At 36.4% G+C, this 17,302-nt stretch overlaps 2 protein-coding genes across 2 annotated transcripts; both read right to left on the bottom strand.

Annotated features, from left to right (window-relative positions):
• Positions 1 to 69: 69 nt before the first annotated feature.
• slc5a2 (solute carrier family 5 member 2) lies at positions 70 to 7,823 on the bottom strand. Its single transcript, XM_026264357.1, has 15 exons — positions 7,603 to 7,823; positions 7,409 to 7,480; positions 6,307 to 6,411; positions 6,118 to 6,177; positions 5,907 to 6,011; positions 5,687 to 5,792; positions 5,322 to 5,402; positions 4,587 to 4,798; positions 2,855 to 2,990; positions 2,649 to 2,756; positions 2,384 to 2,534; positions 1,430 to 1,598; positions 1,119 to 1,334; positions 901 to 1,036; positions 70 to 591 (listed from the first exon to the last, which is right to left on the bottom strand). Exons 1-15 carry the CDS (start codon positions 7,699 to 7,701, stop codon positions 377 to 379), a joined length of 1,971 nt encoding a protein of 656 aa, XP_026120142.1. The 5' UTR covers positions 7,702 to 7,823; the 3' UTR covers positions 70 to 376.
• Positions 7,824 to 8,556: 733 nt separating this feature from the next.
• On the bottom strand, positions 8,557 to 15,672 carry LOC113099338 (kelch-like protein 12). Its single transcript, XM_026264356.1, has 5 exons — positions 15,164 to 15,672; positions 13,880 to 14,033; positions 12,615 to 12,693; positions 11,931 to 12,158; positions 8,557 to 11,844 (listed from the first exon to the last, which is right to left on the bottom strand). The coding sequence occupies exons 1-5, from the start codon at positions 15,164 to 15,166 to the stop codon at positions 10,320 to 10,322; spliced, it is 1,989 nt and encodes a 662-aa protein (XP_026120141.1). The 5' UTR covers positions 15,167 to 15,672; the 3' UTR covers positions 8,557 to 10,319.
• Between the last annotated feature and the right edge of the window lie 1,630 nt (positions 15,673 to 17,302).

Genomic DNA, 17,302 nt, shown 5'->3' with positions numbered 1-17,302 from the left:
TCAATTGATAACAACTAATGTAAAGGTAAAATTCTCCAAATCGGTTTAAATGAATTTGAAGGCCTGAGAGTGCGTACATTTATTTAATTTATTTTTTATATATTCATTTTTGGGTAAACCATTCCATTCCTTTTTTTAACGCATGGTATCACGTAGTCATTGATTAACAGATTCTGTAGACTAGAATTTAAATCTAGTGTTCCCAACCCTGTAGTTCTCCCAGCAGTACACACTTTGGATGTCTTCTTGTCTGACACACTCACTTCAAAGGGTTTCAGACTGATTAGGCGAAACAGATGTTTGATTAGGGAGACTCTTGATCCCAAGACCAGGGTTGGGAAACACTGATTTATAAGCTATGATCATTGTTTTGCCCTCACGCATAATAACCCCAAAAATAAACAGCCACAGACATCATTATCAGAGCATTAGCATTGACTATATACTTCCACAGTGGGTCTTCACTTATGTCAGGTAACTGTTTTGATGCTTCAGTCACTTCCTCCTCCGTGGGCTCTGGAGCCTGAGTATCACTTATGCCACAAAACCAGCCAATAATCTTCCTCATTATGGATCGGTCACCACGTTCAACTACGTCAAAGAGAAAATAATCAAAATGTGTATCATTACGCACAGAAGTAAGTTTGACCTACACCAGAGGTGTCCAATCCTGCTTCTGAAGGGCCAAGGATTCTGCAAAGTTTACCTCTAACCTGCCCAACACGCTTGCCTGGAAATGTGTAGTAATCCTTAAGAATTTAATTAGATGATTCAGTTGTTTAATTAGTATTGGTGCTAAACTCTGCATGATGGTGCCCCTCCAGGTATGGGATTGGACACCTCTGACCTACACATACAAATATACATTTTATCTACAATTCTATTCAAAAACAATCTTACGTTGATCCTCCTCAGTTACGACCTCTTCCTTTTCATCAGCCTCTCTTCGAGCTTTTCGTCCTCGTTCCTCCTCTTCGCAGTCCAGATCAACCCTTTCTTCTTTAGAATGGCGTAAGGAAAAGACAAGTCGATAGAGCTTGACAAAGAGAAAAAGGTCTTATAAATGTTATAAATACAGAGAAGTATTCAAGTAGCTTCAGCAGTTGCTAAAACCTTACATGTTTGTCCTCTATGGGAGGAGTGTTGTAGCTTACAAAAAGCACTAGGATCGCAGTGCAGAAGAAGAGCAGCACTGCAAAGTAAAGGTAATGAACTCCACATATGAGTTTTGGGCAGTTGGAGGGAATAAGGCAGGTTCCTGAGCCATATGCAAACTCGGGTACCATACGACACAGACCCATAACCAGTCCTCCCATCAGACCCCAGAAGGCTCCCTAAGGAGCGATAAGTGAAGATGCAAGCTTTTAGTAAATTTGTGTTGTGATGTGGCATTAAACAAAGAATAAATATGTTTAAAGCAGTTACTTACTGCCTCATTGACCCTCTTCATAAAAATGGCAAGGAAGAAGACTGCTGCAATAGGTGGAGCTAAGAAACTAGTCACAGATTGAATATAATCAAACAGCTGTCCGCTCTGGGCTGCCTGGACAACTGGGATCCAACAAATGCTAATGACGACAATGCAGAGTATCCACACCCTGTCAAACAAGTTAATACATATGACGTCAGGACCACTGCTGGCCAAATGGGTGCCCTAGGCAAAATAGTATCGCCCCTCCTTCAAAAAAAATAAATAAATAAATAAATAAATTCTAATATAAGGCCTCAAAATACAACTTGTATTATTGTATTAAAATTGTATTATTTATAAATTACAATTGTAGCTCTAGACAATTACCTATGGCTATGATTTTATTAATACATTTGTCTGATTGATTTTATAGTCTTAAGCATTCAGAAATCCCACAAAATAAAATTTAGCTGTTTAACTATAATAAAACCATGGTTAATTTTGGTAAGGGTTGTGATGTCCACATGTTTTTGTTGAAGAAATTAAAGAGGCTGTAGCATTTCTATCGCAAAAGGGCGGCCAAAAATTTAAGTTATATTAAAAATTAAATTTAAAATTATTTAGTGGATATTTGAATTTCCATCAATGGATTGTAAGCAGATTTTGCTCAATTAAATTGACCACAAATGTAAACAGGTTATGAACTGCCATGAGAGTAACAAAAATAGAACAGTTGCTTGATGCAAGTTATGTATACAAATTCTAATTATTTTCTGAACAATTTTTTTTCACAGTTCCTCAAAAAAATCATTCACTGTAACGTTATAATTAGAACAAGAATTGGTAAATTCAGAAACAGTTTGATGCCATTTGTACTATAAGATAAACAGTATACCTCAACACTCTTTTATAAGCAGGAATTAGTTGTGAACATACCATATTATTAAAGATATAAATTGAAAGGTTACAAACCTTCCTACAATCATGAGCTCTTTATCTCTAGCCTGAGGCCGAATACGAGTCCAAATGTCCATGGTAAACAAGGTGCTACTGCTGTTAAAGATTGAGGCTAGTGAGCTCATGAGAGCTGCCAACATGACTGCCAGCATTAAACCTCTGAGACCTGATTAGGAATTGATTAAAGGAGAAAGAAAATAGACAGACAATTAATTACATTCATTTGTGTAGGGGATACTATCAGTTTAAAAACACTGGAAAAATAAATCAAGTTGTTTACCTGTTGGCATTATAGAAACCACTAATTTGGGGTAGGCAATGTTGGAGCAGCCAACTTCTGTGCCGCACACTTTCTTACAGATGCTTGGCTCCACACAACCTACTTCATCTAAGAATTAAATAAATAAACGATAACTGGTATTCTTTGATAAAGATTGTAATTATAAAGATATTTCATATTAAATATGTTCAAAATAAATTGCATACCAGGGTAAAGCACTCTGCTGATCATGCCTGGAAACACCATGAGAAACATAGGGAGAAGTTTGAGGTACCCACACAATATACATCCTGCCTTTACATGCGTCAGACTTCGGGCAGCCAAACAGCGCTGCACAATTACCTGTAGAATACATAATGTCATGTGAACAATTAAGCAAGGATGATGGCAGAGTTATATATAAAGATATATAGCACTGTACAGGTGCATCTCAATAGATTAGAATGTTGCAGAGAAGTTCATTTCAGTAATTCAACTAAAATTGTGAAACTTGTGTATTAAATAAATTCAATGCACACAGACTAAAGTAGTTTAAGTCTTTGGTTCTTTTAATTGTGATGATTTTGGCTCACATTTAACAAAAACACACAAATTTCAACAAATTAGAATATGGTGACATGCCAATCAGTTAATCAACTCAAAACACCTGCAAATATTTCCTGAGTCTTCAAAATGGTCTCTCAGTTTGGTTCACTAGGCTACACAATCATGGGGAAGACTGCTGATCTGACAGTTGTCCAGAAGACAATCATTGACACCCTACACAAGGAGGGTAAGCCACAAACATTCATTGCCAAAGAAGCTGGCTGTTCACAGAAAATGCACAACCAACCGAGAGAACCGCAGCCTTATGAGGATTGTCAAGCAAAATTTATTCAAGAATTTGAGTGGACTCCACAAGAAATGGACTGAGGTGGGGATCAAGGCATACAGACGTGTCAAGGAATTTGGCTACAGTTGTTGTATTCCCCTGGTTAAGCCACTCCTGAACCACAGACAACATCAGAGGCATCTTAACTGGGCTAAGGAGAAGAAGAACTGGACTGTTGCCCAGTGGTCCAAAGTCATCTTTTCAGATGAGAGCAAGTTTTGTATTTCATTTGGAAACCAAGGTCTTAGAGTCTGGAGGAAGGGGGGTCATAGCCCAAGTTGCTTAAAGTCCAGTGTTAAGTTCCCACAGTCTGTGATGATGTGGGGTGCAATGTCATCTGCTGGTGTTGGTCCATTGTGTTTTTTGAAAACCAAATTCAATGCACCCGTGTACCAAGAAATTTGGAGCACTTCATGCTTCCTTCTGCTAACCAACTTTTTTAAGATGCTGATTTCATTTTCCAGCAGGATTTGGTACCTGCCCACACTGCCAAAAGTTGGTTAAATAACCATGGTGTTGGTGTGCTTGACTGGCCGGCAAACTCACCAGACCTGAACCCCACAGAGACTATAGGCTATTGTCAAGAGGAAAACGAGAAACAAGAGACCAAAAAATACAGATGAGCTGAAGGCCACTGCCAAAGAAACCTGGGCTTCTATACCACCTCAGCAGTGCCACAAACTGATCACCTCCATGCCACGCTGATTTGATACAGTAATTAAAGCAAAAGGATCCCCTACCAAGTATTGAGTATATGTACTTTCCAGAAGGCCAACCATTCACTAAAAATGTTTTTTTGGTCTTAAGAAGTATTCTAATTTGTTGAGTAAATTGGTGGGTTTTTGTTAAATGTGAGCCAAAATCATCACAATTAAAAGAACCAAAGACTTAAACTACTTCAGTATGTGTGCATTGAATTTATTTATTACACAAGTTTCAGAATTTGAGTTTAATTACTGAAATGAACTTTTCCATGACATTCTAATTAATCAAGATGCACCTGTATATTCAGTATATATGCATACATTGTTTTATATATATTTATCCTTAAAATGTCCTGTCCTTACCTGATCAGAACACCAGTACCAGCTACCAATAATTGCAATGCCAAATAACACACCGGGCCATGGCAGGTCCCCAGTCGTGGGATCTCTAAGTAAATGAAAGGCATCCTCACGTGGTGTGTAACATTGCTCAGAAATGTTCAAACTCCTCTGAGATGGCAAAGATAAACTATATTTATCCAGTAAAGCATTGTATCCTCCAACTTCATAGAAGGCTATTAACAAATGGGGGACAACACAAGTAGCAGTTTATTATATAGTAGTTCATTTGTATTGACAAGTTATTTACACAAATATTTGTACATTTTTGTTTCTTTGTTAATGTAAAAAAAAAAAAACTTTTGCACATTCATTATGTACAGTATGATTTTGAGACAAAAGTCTGACCACATTCCCCAGGTGTGCTGTCAGTTGTGTCTGCTCGCCTATCCAAATAAATGACTATTTCATTCCCTTTACCTAGTTCATAAGTGTGGACTGAATACAGATGCAATATATGCAAAATATTCAACCTTTAGCTGAACAGTCATTTCTTTTCACCCTAAAACACAGTGCATACACAATTAAAAATAAGGATAAAACATTAAAAAATTTAAACAAATTAGCTCATAGTTAACTTAGTAAAATAAACAAATAAGAAGCGCATGTGCTGTCTCATTATATTGTGACATATGTAAGCTGTCATTAAACTGTGAATAATGATGAGACAATGCATTTGGATAAGCAGTTGGTACATACAGAATCCCATTAGGACGAAGGCTCCAGCAATGATTACAAAGGTTTGGACAGTGTCTGTATACATCAATGCAGCCAGTCCTCCTACAGAGACATTGCATGTCAAATTTGAATGCATTACAATATTATTTGTTTCAAAAAGGCTATTTAATATCTATAATATATTGTCTGTCTAAAGCTGATTGTTTTCTAATGATTATAAGCATTCATATAGTTCAAACAATAGAATAATGTCACGGTCATGGGTTTGTTTCCCGAGAAATGCATGATCTGACGAAATCTTTGTCTTCAATATTTTAAGCTTTAAAGTTGTAAAAAAGTTGTTTAAAAATGTAGATTGGATGAGACTGATCAGTATCTGATTTTACCTGTGACTGTATAGAGTGCTGTAATGCAGAGCAGGGCAATCACTGCAACATAGATATTCCAGCCAAGAGCCTGCTGTATAAAAACAGCTCCTGAGAACATGTCAACCTGTGTTCAGTGAGAGATTCACAGAGGGAGTGAATCGGTGCCCTTTTTGCATGTAGCAAAGCGCATATTATGATTCTTTAGTGTTTTATATTATCAAGACGTGTTTATACTTACGGAAATCTTTGTGAAGATGTAAAGGAACAGTGAAATGACAGAGAGATACAAGCTAATTCTAGATCCTCCAAATCTTTTCTTGAGGTACCGAGGCATCGTAATCACCTTTTGTAAAAAAAAAAGAAAAGAAAAAGAAATTCACTCATATTATTCAAATGAACATTTTTTATCTAAAATATCACTTAAAAAAATAAATAAAAAAATTACATACCCCTGCAGTTAAATAAACAGGGACAAACACCCAGCCCAGCAACAAAACAATAAATAATGCCTGTGGAACAGAAATGTATGAAATGAATAATGGAATCACAATCTGATCTGAACTTTACCAATGACAAAACACAATATTTATTTCTCGCTCTCTCTCTCTCTCTCTCTATATATATATAATAGAGCTTACATTCCATTCGAAACCACCGACAGCTATTCCACTTGCAGCTGCTGTTCCTGCAAGACCAACAAAATGACCACTTCCAATGTTGCTCGCAAAAAGAGAAGTTCCCACCTGTGTGTGTGGTGTGAGAGAAATACATACATAGAAGTAGAAAGCTTTAAAATAAGCATTGAAATCTTTAGATAGAGTCACAACATTTATTTTCATGTAAATAGTGACAACATTTAAAAACGACTAATCTGTAAAAAAAAAAATAATAAAAAAAATAATAAAATTATGTTTTTAATTAAATTTATCATTGTTGTGGGTAACGCATTACAAGTAACGCGAGTTACGTAATCAGATAACTTTTTTCAAGTAACTAGTAAAGTAACGCATTACTTTTTCATTTACAATTAAATATCTGAGTTACTTTTTCAAAAAAGGGGGGATAAATATTGGGATGTCCATATTGGGATAAATCGGAAGTACAGAGGCACTGTCTGAACATGATGTTCTAGACTAAATGTGAACATGCATTAATTCATCCCACTTGAAAAAAAACAAACAAACAAAAAACTGATTTAGTATTCATCAAAATGAATTAAAACAGTTTAATGCAAACTCAGAATATGACAAAAACCTGCAATAATTAAATATGTTAAATAAAACAAATGTATTTAATCCCATTTTATTAACTAATGTCTTTGTGGCTTACCTTTGGTGATCCAGTTCAACCATATTAATTAGCAAAAATGACTTTAGATAAACTAACAATTGTGCTTCAATTTATTTTATTTGTTTTATTGCTGAAGAGTTCTCCTGTGTTCTACTGTAAATATGTGAATTTACTTTTCTTTCAGCTTGAGGTTTATTCATTACAGTTTTTGTCATGAAAGGGCTTTTATATTTAATATAAAAATAAGTTCTTATATTAAAAACACTCAAGCCCTGCTCATATTTCAAAAGTAATGCAAAAGTAACGAAACATTACTTTTCATAAAAAGTTACTAAGTAACGTAATTATTTTCGTTTTTAGGGAGTATCGCAAAACTGTAATGCATTACTTTTAAAAGTTACTTTCCCCAACACTGCTTATAATTATTAAAATTTTATATTTAATACTCACAGGCCACCATACCATGGTCCGACCTGCAAGAAAGTAGCCGCCTACTGTGCCACGATTAGTCCTAAATGTAGACTGAGATAAAATAAAGATAACATTTTTTTACTACATTATACACAAATTAAAAATGTAGTTCTTTTAACAGACATATAATTTTTTTTAAATGTTAAAACACACAAGAACAAACTTTTACTAACCCAAATTCCTACTGCAATAACCACCATGAAATAGCCAACGATTACACTGATGTCAGCTGGATTGTTGATGGTTATGTGTTTCGCTGTAGTGTTTTCCATTTTTGAAGTCAGACAGACACGATGCTGATATCATTTATGAGATGACAATACCTGAAGCATCCAACAGATAAGGCACTTGAGGAGGAAAACATTTCTTCATACAGGATTTGAGGGTAAAATCCATGATCTTTGCCCACATGCCAAAAAAGCTGATGAAGGAATATTATTAACAATAATTAACTTATTACTAGCCACTAAAAGAATTTAAATGCTAAACTTAAACCTTAACTAATGCTGTGGTACTTCTAGTAGAAAACAAAACAGTATAGTGCTTACATTTTAAAACTTTAATTACAGAATTTTATGATAAAAAAGCATGTGAAAAAGTATTAAAAAAATTCAAAAGAGAAAGAAACACCCATGAGCACTGTTCAAAATGTCATCATAAAAAAATTACAATTAATTAAAGTATTTTCATTAATAACATCATTTTATTGTGTTTATTTCTTATGTATTAAAATAGACTTACAAAACTTTTGCCTTTGCCTTATTACAGTATTATACAAGCATAATTAGAGTAACTGGCTAAATTATGTCATAAAACATTATTTTGCAGTTTTTCTTTATGCTGATATAAGAAGAATAGCTTTTTCTTTTTATAAATGAACATGTCTGTTTCTCACAAAATCCTAAAATTATGTTCCCAACAGTACATTTCTAACCATATTTGGAAATAACTAAGGGTGGGGTGGGGGGGACTCTTTCATGGATGATGAGCTTGTGAATGCATCAGCTCTGTCACTAAGGTCTGGTTAATAATCCTGAACTTTGGTATGTGACAATATAACTATTTCACTGCTTTTCAAATGCAACAACAACTCGCTTATATTTGCAGGACAAGCAACAAAGAAACTTCTGTTCAATTTATTTAATGTAAACCAGAGCACAGACTTTTCATTCAGAGAATGTTCAATATTTGACAGTTGTAGGTCTTTAAAAACAAACAGACCTGTTTGACATCAGATGAAAATACAGAGTCCTTTTGTCTCTGCGAAAATGTTACTGTAAGACAAAATTACAATAACTGAAAATAAAATGAAAACAATCATACAAAAAGCAGTCATTTGGTTTCTATTGCGAGTCTATGCTTTAAAACATTTCAGATGACCAGCTAAACCCAAAAAGATGCATTTAAAGCACAACAGATATGTAAACTGATCCACTTTATTGAGGGCAAGCTGAAGTCCATTACAACAATGTGCAGAAAATCAATCACTGTCATCATTAACCCTTCCAGAGGTGTCCAAATTCAAGAGGACCCCACAAAAATCACACAAGATACTAAAGGACTATAACATGGATTATGTATGTTAAGACTCATGTTTTGTTGCATTATTGTTCAATGTTAGTTCAGTAATATGAGATAAAAAGACAATTTCAGAAAGAGAAAGTGTGTCTCTTTATTTCAAAAGAATTTCTGGCATCAAATAAGCATGAATTTGGGACAGTTCTAGTAAATGCATTTGTGATTTACGGGTTAATTTAAATACAGTAGGGTTTGCAACATTAAATCTGAATAGCAACATCATTTAGAATTACATGATGTTGTTCATCAGCGGTTATTATCTGGGTCTATGTTATCACATTAGTGATTGCATGACACAAAACAATATCACAATTTGCAACATATGTTGAATAAAAACATTTTTTATAAAAAAAAAATAGAAATGGAAATTGTAGTCAATGGGAAATCTGCTCCTTTATTAAATGTAAAAAAATGCGTGTGGTTTCGAATGTGCACGCTTACATAACACTCTTAACAGACTTCATGTGTGCTAGCAATCATCTTTCTTCTCCAAGCATTTATTTAATCTCATATCTTCTGAATACATATCTTATAATTTGATCTTTAAATGTATTTCCACTGTAGTTACGCATAACCAAATAATAATAAAAAAAAATCATCCACCTCAAATGAATTGTATACATTTATTAATCACATTATGCAAATTTCATTCACATGATGGTTTTTCCATCCACCATTTTATTTTATTATATTTTCATGCAAATTTTGGGATACAGTATAGAAATGCTAGTTGAACGAAAACCTGGATGAATCAAATGTTGCTGCTTGACAGCAGTTGAACATAAGTGTAATTTGAAACCACTGTAATCATTAAAAAAATGTAATAAAAATCTATTAAATGATAAAGATTGGAAGCTTCAATTTGAAGAGATCCCATATTAAGCTATGACTTTATCAACCGCTGTTATGGTAGAAATCCAGATGTTTTAATGTGTGTAAAACTACATTCAGCATCATAGCAATAACTTTAACCAAAAAGGTTCAAATGAACATCAATGATTTTTTTCCTGATTGAGTCAAGCTTGTGTATAACTTGTTTTTGCTGTGATTCGAACAGTTTTATTATTTAACAGGACGATAACATTTCTAAGTTCAAATTTGGGAATCAAAACATTCTAAAATCATATCCAAATGTTATGTATATTTTCTGTCAATACTTCGTAAACAAAAACTTCCATTCTGCTTGCAGAAGTGAAATAATTTCAAAACATCTAGACATCATCCAAGAGTAATAATGTAAAAGTAGGTGCATGAATGTTTCCAAAATGCCCATAAGTTTCACTGAAAAAAATAAAAAAATAAAAATAAAAATTCACACTTCCTGATTTGTCCTGTCAATCCGCATGATTCTGCATGACCGTGTCGGTCGTTTCTCTTTCCCCCGTTTCTGTTGGGCAGCACGAAGACGTGCTAAAATGTGTTTTTTTGGGAACTTCAGTGTGGTACATCCAAACTGGCTAACTCCTCCTGTTTCCCCTGGTAATTTCTCCCGCCTTTGGACCCAGCTTCGCCAGCCAGGTTTCCAGCAGTAGACGCTATCATAAAATCTCGATCCATTCTCACCACCCAACACATATATCCTGCGTTTCCATCTAGCCACACCTCCAGCTGCAATCCGCCTTGGCAGGCCAGGAAAAACCACCGGACTAGGCGCACGGTCACTACCACCACCCCCTCTCTCTACTCCAACAGCCACCTCCCGTTCTACTCCTGATCCTCTTCCTTCTCGGAAGAACAACACACGTCCTGTGGCATCTAGTGGTTCAGCCTGGGTGTAGTTGCCATTGAGGAACTTGGCGGCATCACGCAAGTAACCACCAATTGCACATACGCCGCCACGTACTGCCACACCTCCAGCCAGGCAGGTGGCGCCAGAGTCTAGGGCGACGCGGCTCCAAGTATTTGTAACTGTATGGTATATAAGCACGCCAGCATGCACCACAGCCCTGCTCTGCTCCAGTGTGGTACCACCAAGCAAGTAGAGACGACAGCGGAGGGCAGCGCAGGCAAAAGAACGCAATGGCAATGGTAAACGAGGTCCTGATGCCCAGGTCAGTGTGTTAAGGTCAAATTTTTCAGATGTGTCCAGAAAGGCTGCTCGGTTACAGCCACCAAGAGCGTATAAAAAACCTCCGCAGCCAAGAAGACCTAACATTGCACGTGGTTCAGCCATCAATGGCTGTACAATCCAACGGTTTAGCACGACATCGTACTCATGAAGTGCTGAGGAGACCTCAGAACTCCGCAGGATGCCTCCCGCCACAAAGAGTCGACTTCCAACAGCAGTGCAGCCAGGACAAAGCAGCGAGCCCAAGGCTGCCAGCTTCTCCCACTTTCCTGTACGAGGGTCGAAGCAATCCACTGTGAAGTCCCTTTCCTGTAAAGACTCATTCTCTCTTGGCTTAAGGTCTACACAGACTATTTTCTTCTCATACATGCCTTCTCGAGGCCTTAATGGTCCTCCCATGCCCTCTGTACTGGCTCGAAGTCCAAGTTCTTGGTTCATTCGGTGGCTCTCTTCAGGGCCGAAAAGACCGGGGCGTAAATGGCGTAACAAATTGGGCATGTGACTGTAGCGATCAGCCGGCTGGTTTTCTGCCCAGCGCCTTGCTGCATCATATACTTCAGTCTCAGACTCCACACCCAATCGATCCGACTCCAACAAGCTGCCAAGAGTTCCTGGGTCCAACAGGAGGAAATCTCGCTGCCGGGCTACTCGAGGGAAATGCTGGCCCACCAGTCTCAAAGAAGCCCGAAGAAGCAGCTGGTCATGATGTGAACGAGCCAGAGAGTACATTCCCAGGCAATTCTCCACAGACAGGTGTTCAAAAAGGAATCTAACAAACAGGAAAATAAAATGTGAGCATCAGCAAGACAAGATACAAAGTAGAACAATTACAATAGGATCACATCTACATTTTACCTAGAGCAAAGGTCCTGCAAGGGCATCACTTGAAGACGATTGGCTGCTACAAACAAGTCCTCTGCTGTATCAAGACTAAGACCTGCTTCTCCTGTATACACAAAGTGGATAACGGTCTCCATAACAGAAGGTGTCACCTCCTCCAGTCGGATCTCAGTAAGACGAGACTCTACGAGAGGGCTGGTAAACATGGCACGAAAATATGGACTGACTGCTGCTAAAAGAACTCTGAAAAAAGAAAAACAGCAGACGTCAAAACAGAACAGTTTTTTTTATGTTACGTGCTGCTGAAGAAACACTTCTATATTATCAATGTAAAAAACAATTTTGCTGCTTTTTTGATGGATAGAAATTTCTAAAGAAAAATGTTTATTTAAAATAAAAGTCTTTCGTAACATCATAAATGTCTTTTTTGTCACTTTTGATAAATTGAATGCATCCTTGCTGAATAAAAGCAATTTGTTAAAAAAAAAACATCTTACAAACTGAATGGTACTGTATATCATTCATTATACTGAAATACATATAATTATAATCTTCTTCATTATTTAATATTCATTATGCAGTTTAATAGCTGGGGCCATTAGACTGAAATATTTGAAAGTATTCATGTTCTGAAAAAACATTTTTTTACATTCAATATTACAACCAGATAACCTTAAAAGCTGAAACCAAAAAACCTACCTGTGACACATAAACTTTTTTCCCTCCACCACAAGCGTGACATCACACAACTGCTGAGCATCAAGCAGCTGTTTTAACCCTGAATGCGAATGCAAAGAGAAAAAACTAAGTTGTTAAAAAGGTGGCTAAATGATTAATCTATGTTCTAATCACAGTTACATTAACATTTAGAAAATGCTTTTATCCAATGGAAGCAAATTAAAATCAACAAAACAATAAGTTTTATGACAAGTCTCAGTTAGCCTAATGCAGTACACGTAGCAAGGTGTTTTTTTTTATTATATAAATTAAAAGAAAACACATAGAATAGAAAAAGAATAGAGCAAGCTAGTGTTAGAGGCCTTCTTTTACCTTTTTGTAACTTGTATAATAAATGAAAAGAAAACAATGCAAATAGAATACAAAAAGAATAGAGAAGCTAGTTCGTTTTTTTTTTTTTAAGAACAGAATTAGAATAGAGAGTGCTAGAGATAGAGGGTCAAAAAAAGATGGAAGAGATGTGTTTTTAGTCGATTCTTGAAGATGGCTAAGGACTAAGGCTGCTCGAAACAACTTGGGCAGGTCATTCCACCAAGAGGAAACGTAATGTAAAAGTCTGTCAAAGTGAATTTGTGCCTCTTTGGGATGGCACAATAAAGCGACGTTCATTTGCTGAACATAAGCTTCTAGAGGGCACTTAAGTCTGAAGTAATGAATTTAGGTAAAGGGGTGCAGAGCCAGTGGTGGTTTTGTAGGCAAACATCACTGCCTTGAATCTTATGTGAGCAGCTATCGTTGGATCATCAGGATGGAATGAGAGGTAGAGCTAAGTATCATCAGCATATCAGTGATATGAAAAGCTATGTTTCTGAATGCCATGTAGACAGAGAAGAAAGGTGGTCCAAGAACTGAGCCCTGAGGCACCCCAGTAGTTAGATGTTGCAACTTGGACACCTCACCCTTCACCTCATGAATGTTACATAGACATATTTGATAAATGTAATGTTGTTTTATTGTTTTTGAAGTACTGAAAAGTTTTTGTTTACTTCTTATCGCAGATCTGTAGGGCTTAAAGGGAACTAAATAAAATGCAATGCAATTCTAATCTGATTATTTTTAATTATAATTTAAATTACACCTTTATTTGAATAGTTACAAAATGTTAAATTTTTCTTCATTTTACATTTGAGCTTTTCTTTTCTTTTTTTTTTATCAAACATAAAACTTTATTTTAAGGAATCCCATTGTCCAACAATCAATGATCAAAACTACAACCATTGTCTCACCCTGAGTTACATATTCCCCCAAGGGAGTAGAGTAGTCATCAGGAAAATCCTCTTCCTCTGAGTCACTATCCGAGAGAGGCTCTCCACCACCTCTATCTGCATCCTGCCATGGCTGTGGTCGCCAGGTAACTGCACCACCTCTGACAGTATTCATCTGTGGCAAGTTAATTTAAAAATACATTGTTTATAACATGTCATTTATAAAATGCTCATATAGTGACAGTATAATGCTGTGATCACATTTATAGATTCTAGGGCTGAACTGAACATCCATACACACATAATGTGTGGAAATTCACCTGCAGAGTTAAAGTCCGGCCACTCAAAATGATCAATTCAAAGTATATGACTGAAAACTGCAATCCAGGGCAGTCTCTCTGACTGAAACATACATCTGAGAGCTACAAAATGACTAAGCAAAACAGAGTAAAGGAATGCCAAAATAATTTATCATTGATGACTAGATAATCAAGTGAACAGTTTACAATTTACACATGTAAACTGTTTTAATTAATTTCTTTTGACTTCCTAGACCTTTTCCAGGCCTACTGACCTTGACCACAGAAAGGGGCATTATTCACAAGTTGTTTCTTATAATATTCAAAGGCTAAATTTGAAACATTAAAGTGAGATAAAAATAAAAAAAAGACAACATAGCTTATACTTCTGTGTGACAGAAAGAGAAGGCCAGTACTCAGCAGGTTTTCTGAGGCCTTGTTTGGGAGTGCCTCGGATAGCTTACATCTAACAGTCTAACCCTTACATGTATGGCATAACCTCAGCTGTTACTTTTCATCAAAAACACCATATATTAATGAACAATAAAGATAGAAAACCTATTTTAGTACATATAAATAAAATACAGAATAAGAACAGCTGGTATATTTCAGGATTTCAAAGATATTTAAGGAACTCTCTGTATAAGCAGTAACATTGATTGAACACAAATAGAAACAATAATATTTCCTTTTAAAATATGCTCACTCCAGACATTTCTGAGACTTTCTTATGAGGTTTATGGACAGGGTATATTTTTATTTATTTAACAATGCTATATCCAGGATTCTTCCCTCATCATAACATTTCCCAAAAGCCATTTGTTGATCAGAATATTAGTAATGGGATTGCCAAAGTAACCCGATTCTTCATGCACCCTATGAATATAAATATTAATACTACACTGCAAAACGAAATTGGTACTCCACCCAAATACAATAACAGCCGAACAGAGCATAAAACTCTTGCCCAATAAAATCGTTTAATTTTTTCTTTTTTAAATATTACCATGAGAGGTGAAGCTTTCTATCAGAGAGTGTGAGAGTTGACCCCAGCGGTACAAATCTGGGTGATAGATGCTCTCTTAATTCTTGGGATGTCTGGAGTTCGATTTTGTGTATCAAGAATTTCAGGGCGCCACGATGAAACAGACGGCCCGTTTACAACGCCTTGACCTTCCTGGGTAGTTTCAGCGCAACTTGATCGGCTCATTACGGTGTGTTGTCCATCCTTAGCATATGAGCACAAAAATATACACGAGCGCCTGATACATCCACACTGTCGAGCACGGCTCCATGCAGACTATTAAAGGGCTAGTAATCCGGACTGGCCCAGAGAATACGCAGTCCTGGGGGAAACAAGTGATTGTTTGATCAGTAATGTCAACTATTGCTCACAAGTGCCAACATTGCTCCATGATTGGAGGCGAAGCAAGCTGAGGGGTTCTCTGTCACTTGCCGGAACAACACACTAAACTTCCGCTTTGCTCATTGACCAATTTACCGGATGTGACGGATATTTACTTCCGTTTCCGAGAACTTTGAATTTGTGACTCCCAAAGCCGAAGAAATTCATTTCAATTCATTAATTGATTAACTGATTATATCCATGCAGTGAAATCTTACGACGAAGATTTTGACTTGATCAAATAAATACTTGAATATTTATTTATTCACTCGTATTTAGTGACAATTCTGAAACTACTGATAATGTATTTTGTATGTAGGCTATGCTGCATTATGGCTTGATATTTACGAAGTTTCCTCACCTTAAAATGTATTGTTCCAAGGACATTGTTAATGGACGTGTTGTGTGCAATAAACAGAAAAAAGAAGAAAAAGAAAATATGTCTTTGTAGTAAATAATATCCTTATTCTGAGAGTGAAACCTAGGATTTGTGTATTTCACAATGACTTTCTTTTACAAAAGATGATGAAAAATAAAAATGCAAATAAATCTTTTTAGCCATAATAAAATATTACATTTATTTAATCAATTTATTTAATTGATTAAATTAATTAATTTTATTACCCTACGTAAAAACATAATGTTCTTGCCAAACTGGTCGTACAAACGGTTCAATAATACAAGAAAAGTCTTATGTATTTCTGTATGATTACCAAAACTAATTTCCACCGAAATACACGAATGAATCATATCAGCATGTGTGCGAGGAGACGGATGCGGTGAAGGAGGAGAAGGGGGAGGATAATAAGGCGATCTGCGCAGTGTTGCCAACTTAGCGACTTTGTTGCTAGATTTAGCGACTTTTCAGACCCTATCAGCGACATTTTTCAAAAAAAAAAAAAAAAAAAAAAGCGACTAGCGACAAATCTAGCTTAGACTTTTTTTTGACAGACCTTATTTAGTCTCTGAGACCAGGCCCGGCTGCAGGATGAAATGACTGAGGGGGCATGTGAAATTGTTAAGGGGGCTTAACTTTATTAAACCATCAAAATGCTTTGATGGCTGTCATGTTCATCAGCTGTACTCTCAATCACACTTTCAGTGTTCTTTTTGTGGTCTGAAATACGCTGCATATACTTTCTTATGTCCATTTTTAATGATATTATTGATAATTCACATTTTAGCTGAAACTGAATTGCTGATAATATCACATGTTCAGATATTTGCTCGATGGACACCGAATGGCGCGGGGTTGGATAAAACCACGCCCCTTGCTTTAAATTTAAACAACTGTATTTTCCATGTGATTTAAAGCTGCGGTAGGGAACTTTTGACGCTCTAGCGGTTAATAAACAGAACTGCTTGCGTCTTGCGGAGGAACATCGTAGCCGGAACTACTTCTCTCTGTTGAAAGGTGTGTTCGACATCGGCTGCGGCTGGATGCAACCGATCGGCGAGAGTAGCCGCGTGCAGGTGGGGAGGAGCTGAAAACGGAGATATGAAGCCGGACACGTTGTGGCTCCCGTAGTTTGCTGCAATTACGTCAGTCATGGCAGATCACGTGGTGATTGCTTACTTGATCGCGTTTAATGTGTGTATAAGTGGTGTTTTGGAAGGGTCTTGAATGTTGTTAAGTTGAAGTTACAGCAAGTTGTTAGCAGCTTGCTAACCACATGCAGGTGAAGTATAAACACAGCAAAATAAACTAAAGAATATGAAGAAACCAAACAAATGGAGGAA

The sequence above is a fragment of the Carassius auratus genome, unplaced genomic scaffold (genome assembly GCF_003368295.1).
Source record: "Carassius auratus strain Wakin unplaced genomic scaffold, ASM336829v1 scaf_tig00216917, whole genome shotgun sequence".
NCBI classification, from domain to species: Eukaryota; Metazoa; Chordata; class Actinopteri; order Cypriniformes; family Cyprinidae; genus Carassius; species Carassius auratus.
Note: the sequence above shows the minus strand (reverse complement) of the source record. Positions and strands in the feature narration are given on the sequence as shown.

Coding starts and splice junctions, on each gene's coding strand:
- LOC113099338 (XM_026264356.1), bottom strand. Junction 12,159..12,614: donor AAAAAGTTTATGTGTCACAG/GTAGGTTTTTTG, acceptor TTCTTTTTTCAG/AGTTCTTTTAGCAGCAGTCA. Junction 11,845..11,930: donor TTGCAGGACCTTTGCTCTAG/GTAAAATGTAGA, acceptor CCTGTTTGTTAG/ATTCCTTTTTGAACACCTGT.
- slc5a2 (XM_026264357.1), bottom strand. CDS start 7,701: ATGGAAAACACTACAGCGAAACACATAACCATCAACAATCCAGCTGAC. Junction 2,757..2,854: donor CAGCAGAGTGCTTTACCCTG/GTATGCAATTTA, acceptor TTTAATTCTTAG/ATGAAGTAGGTTGTGTGGAG. Junction 1,335..1,429: donor TGAAGAGGGTCAATGAGGCA/GTAAGTAACTGC, acceptor ATCGCTCCTTAG/GGAGCCTTCTGGGGTCTGAT.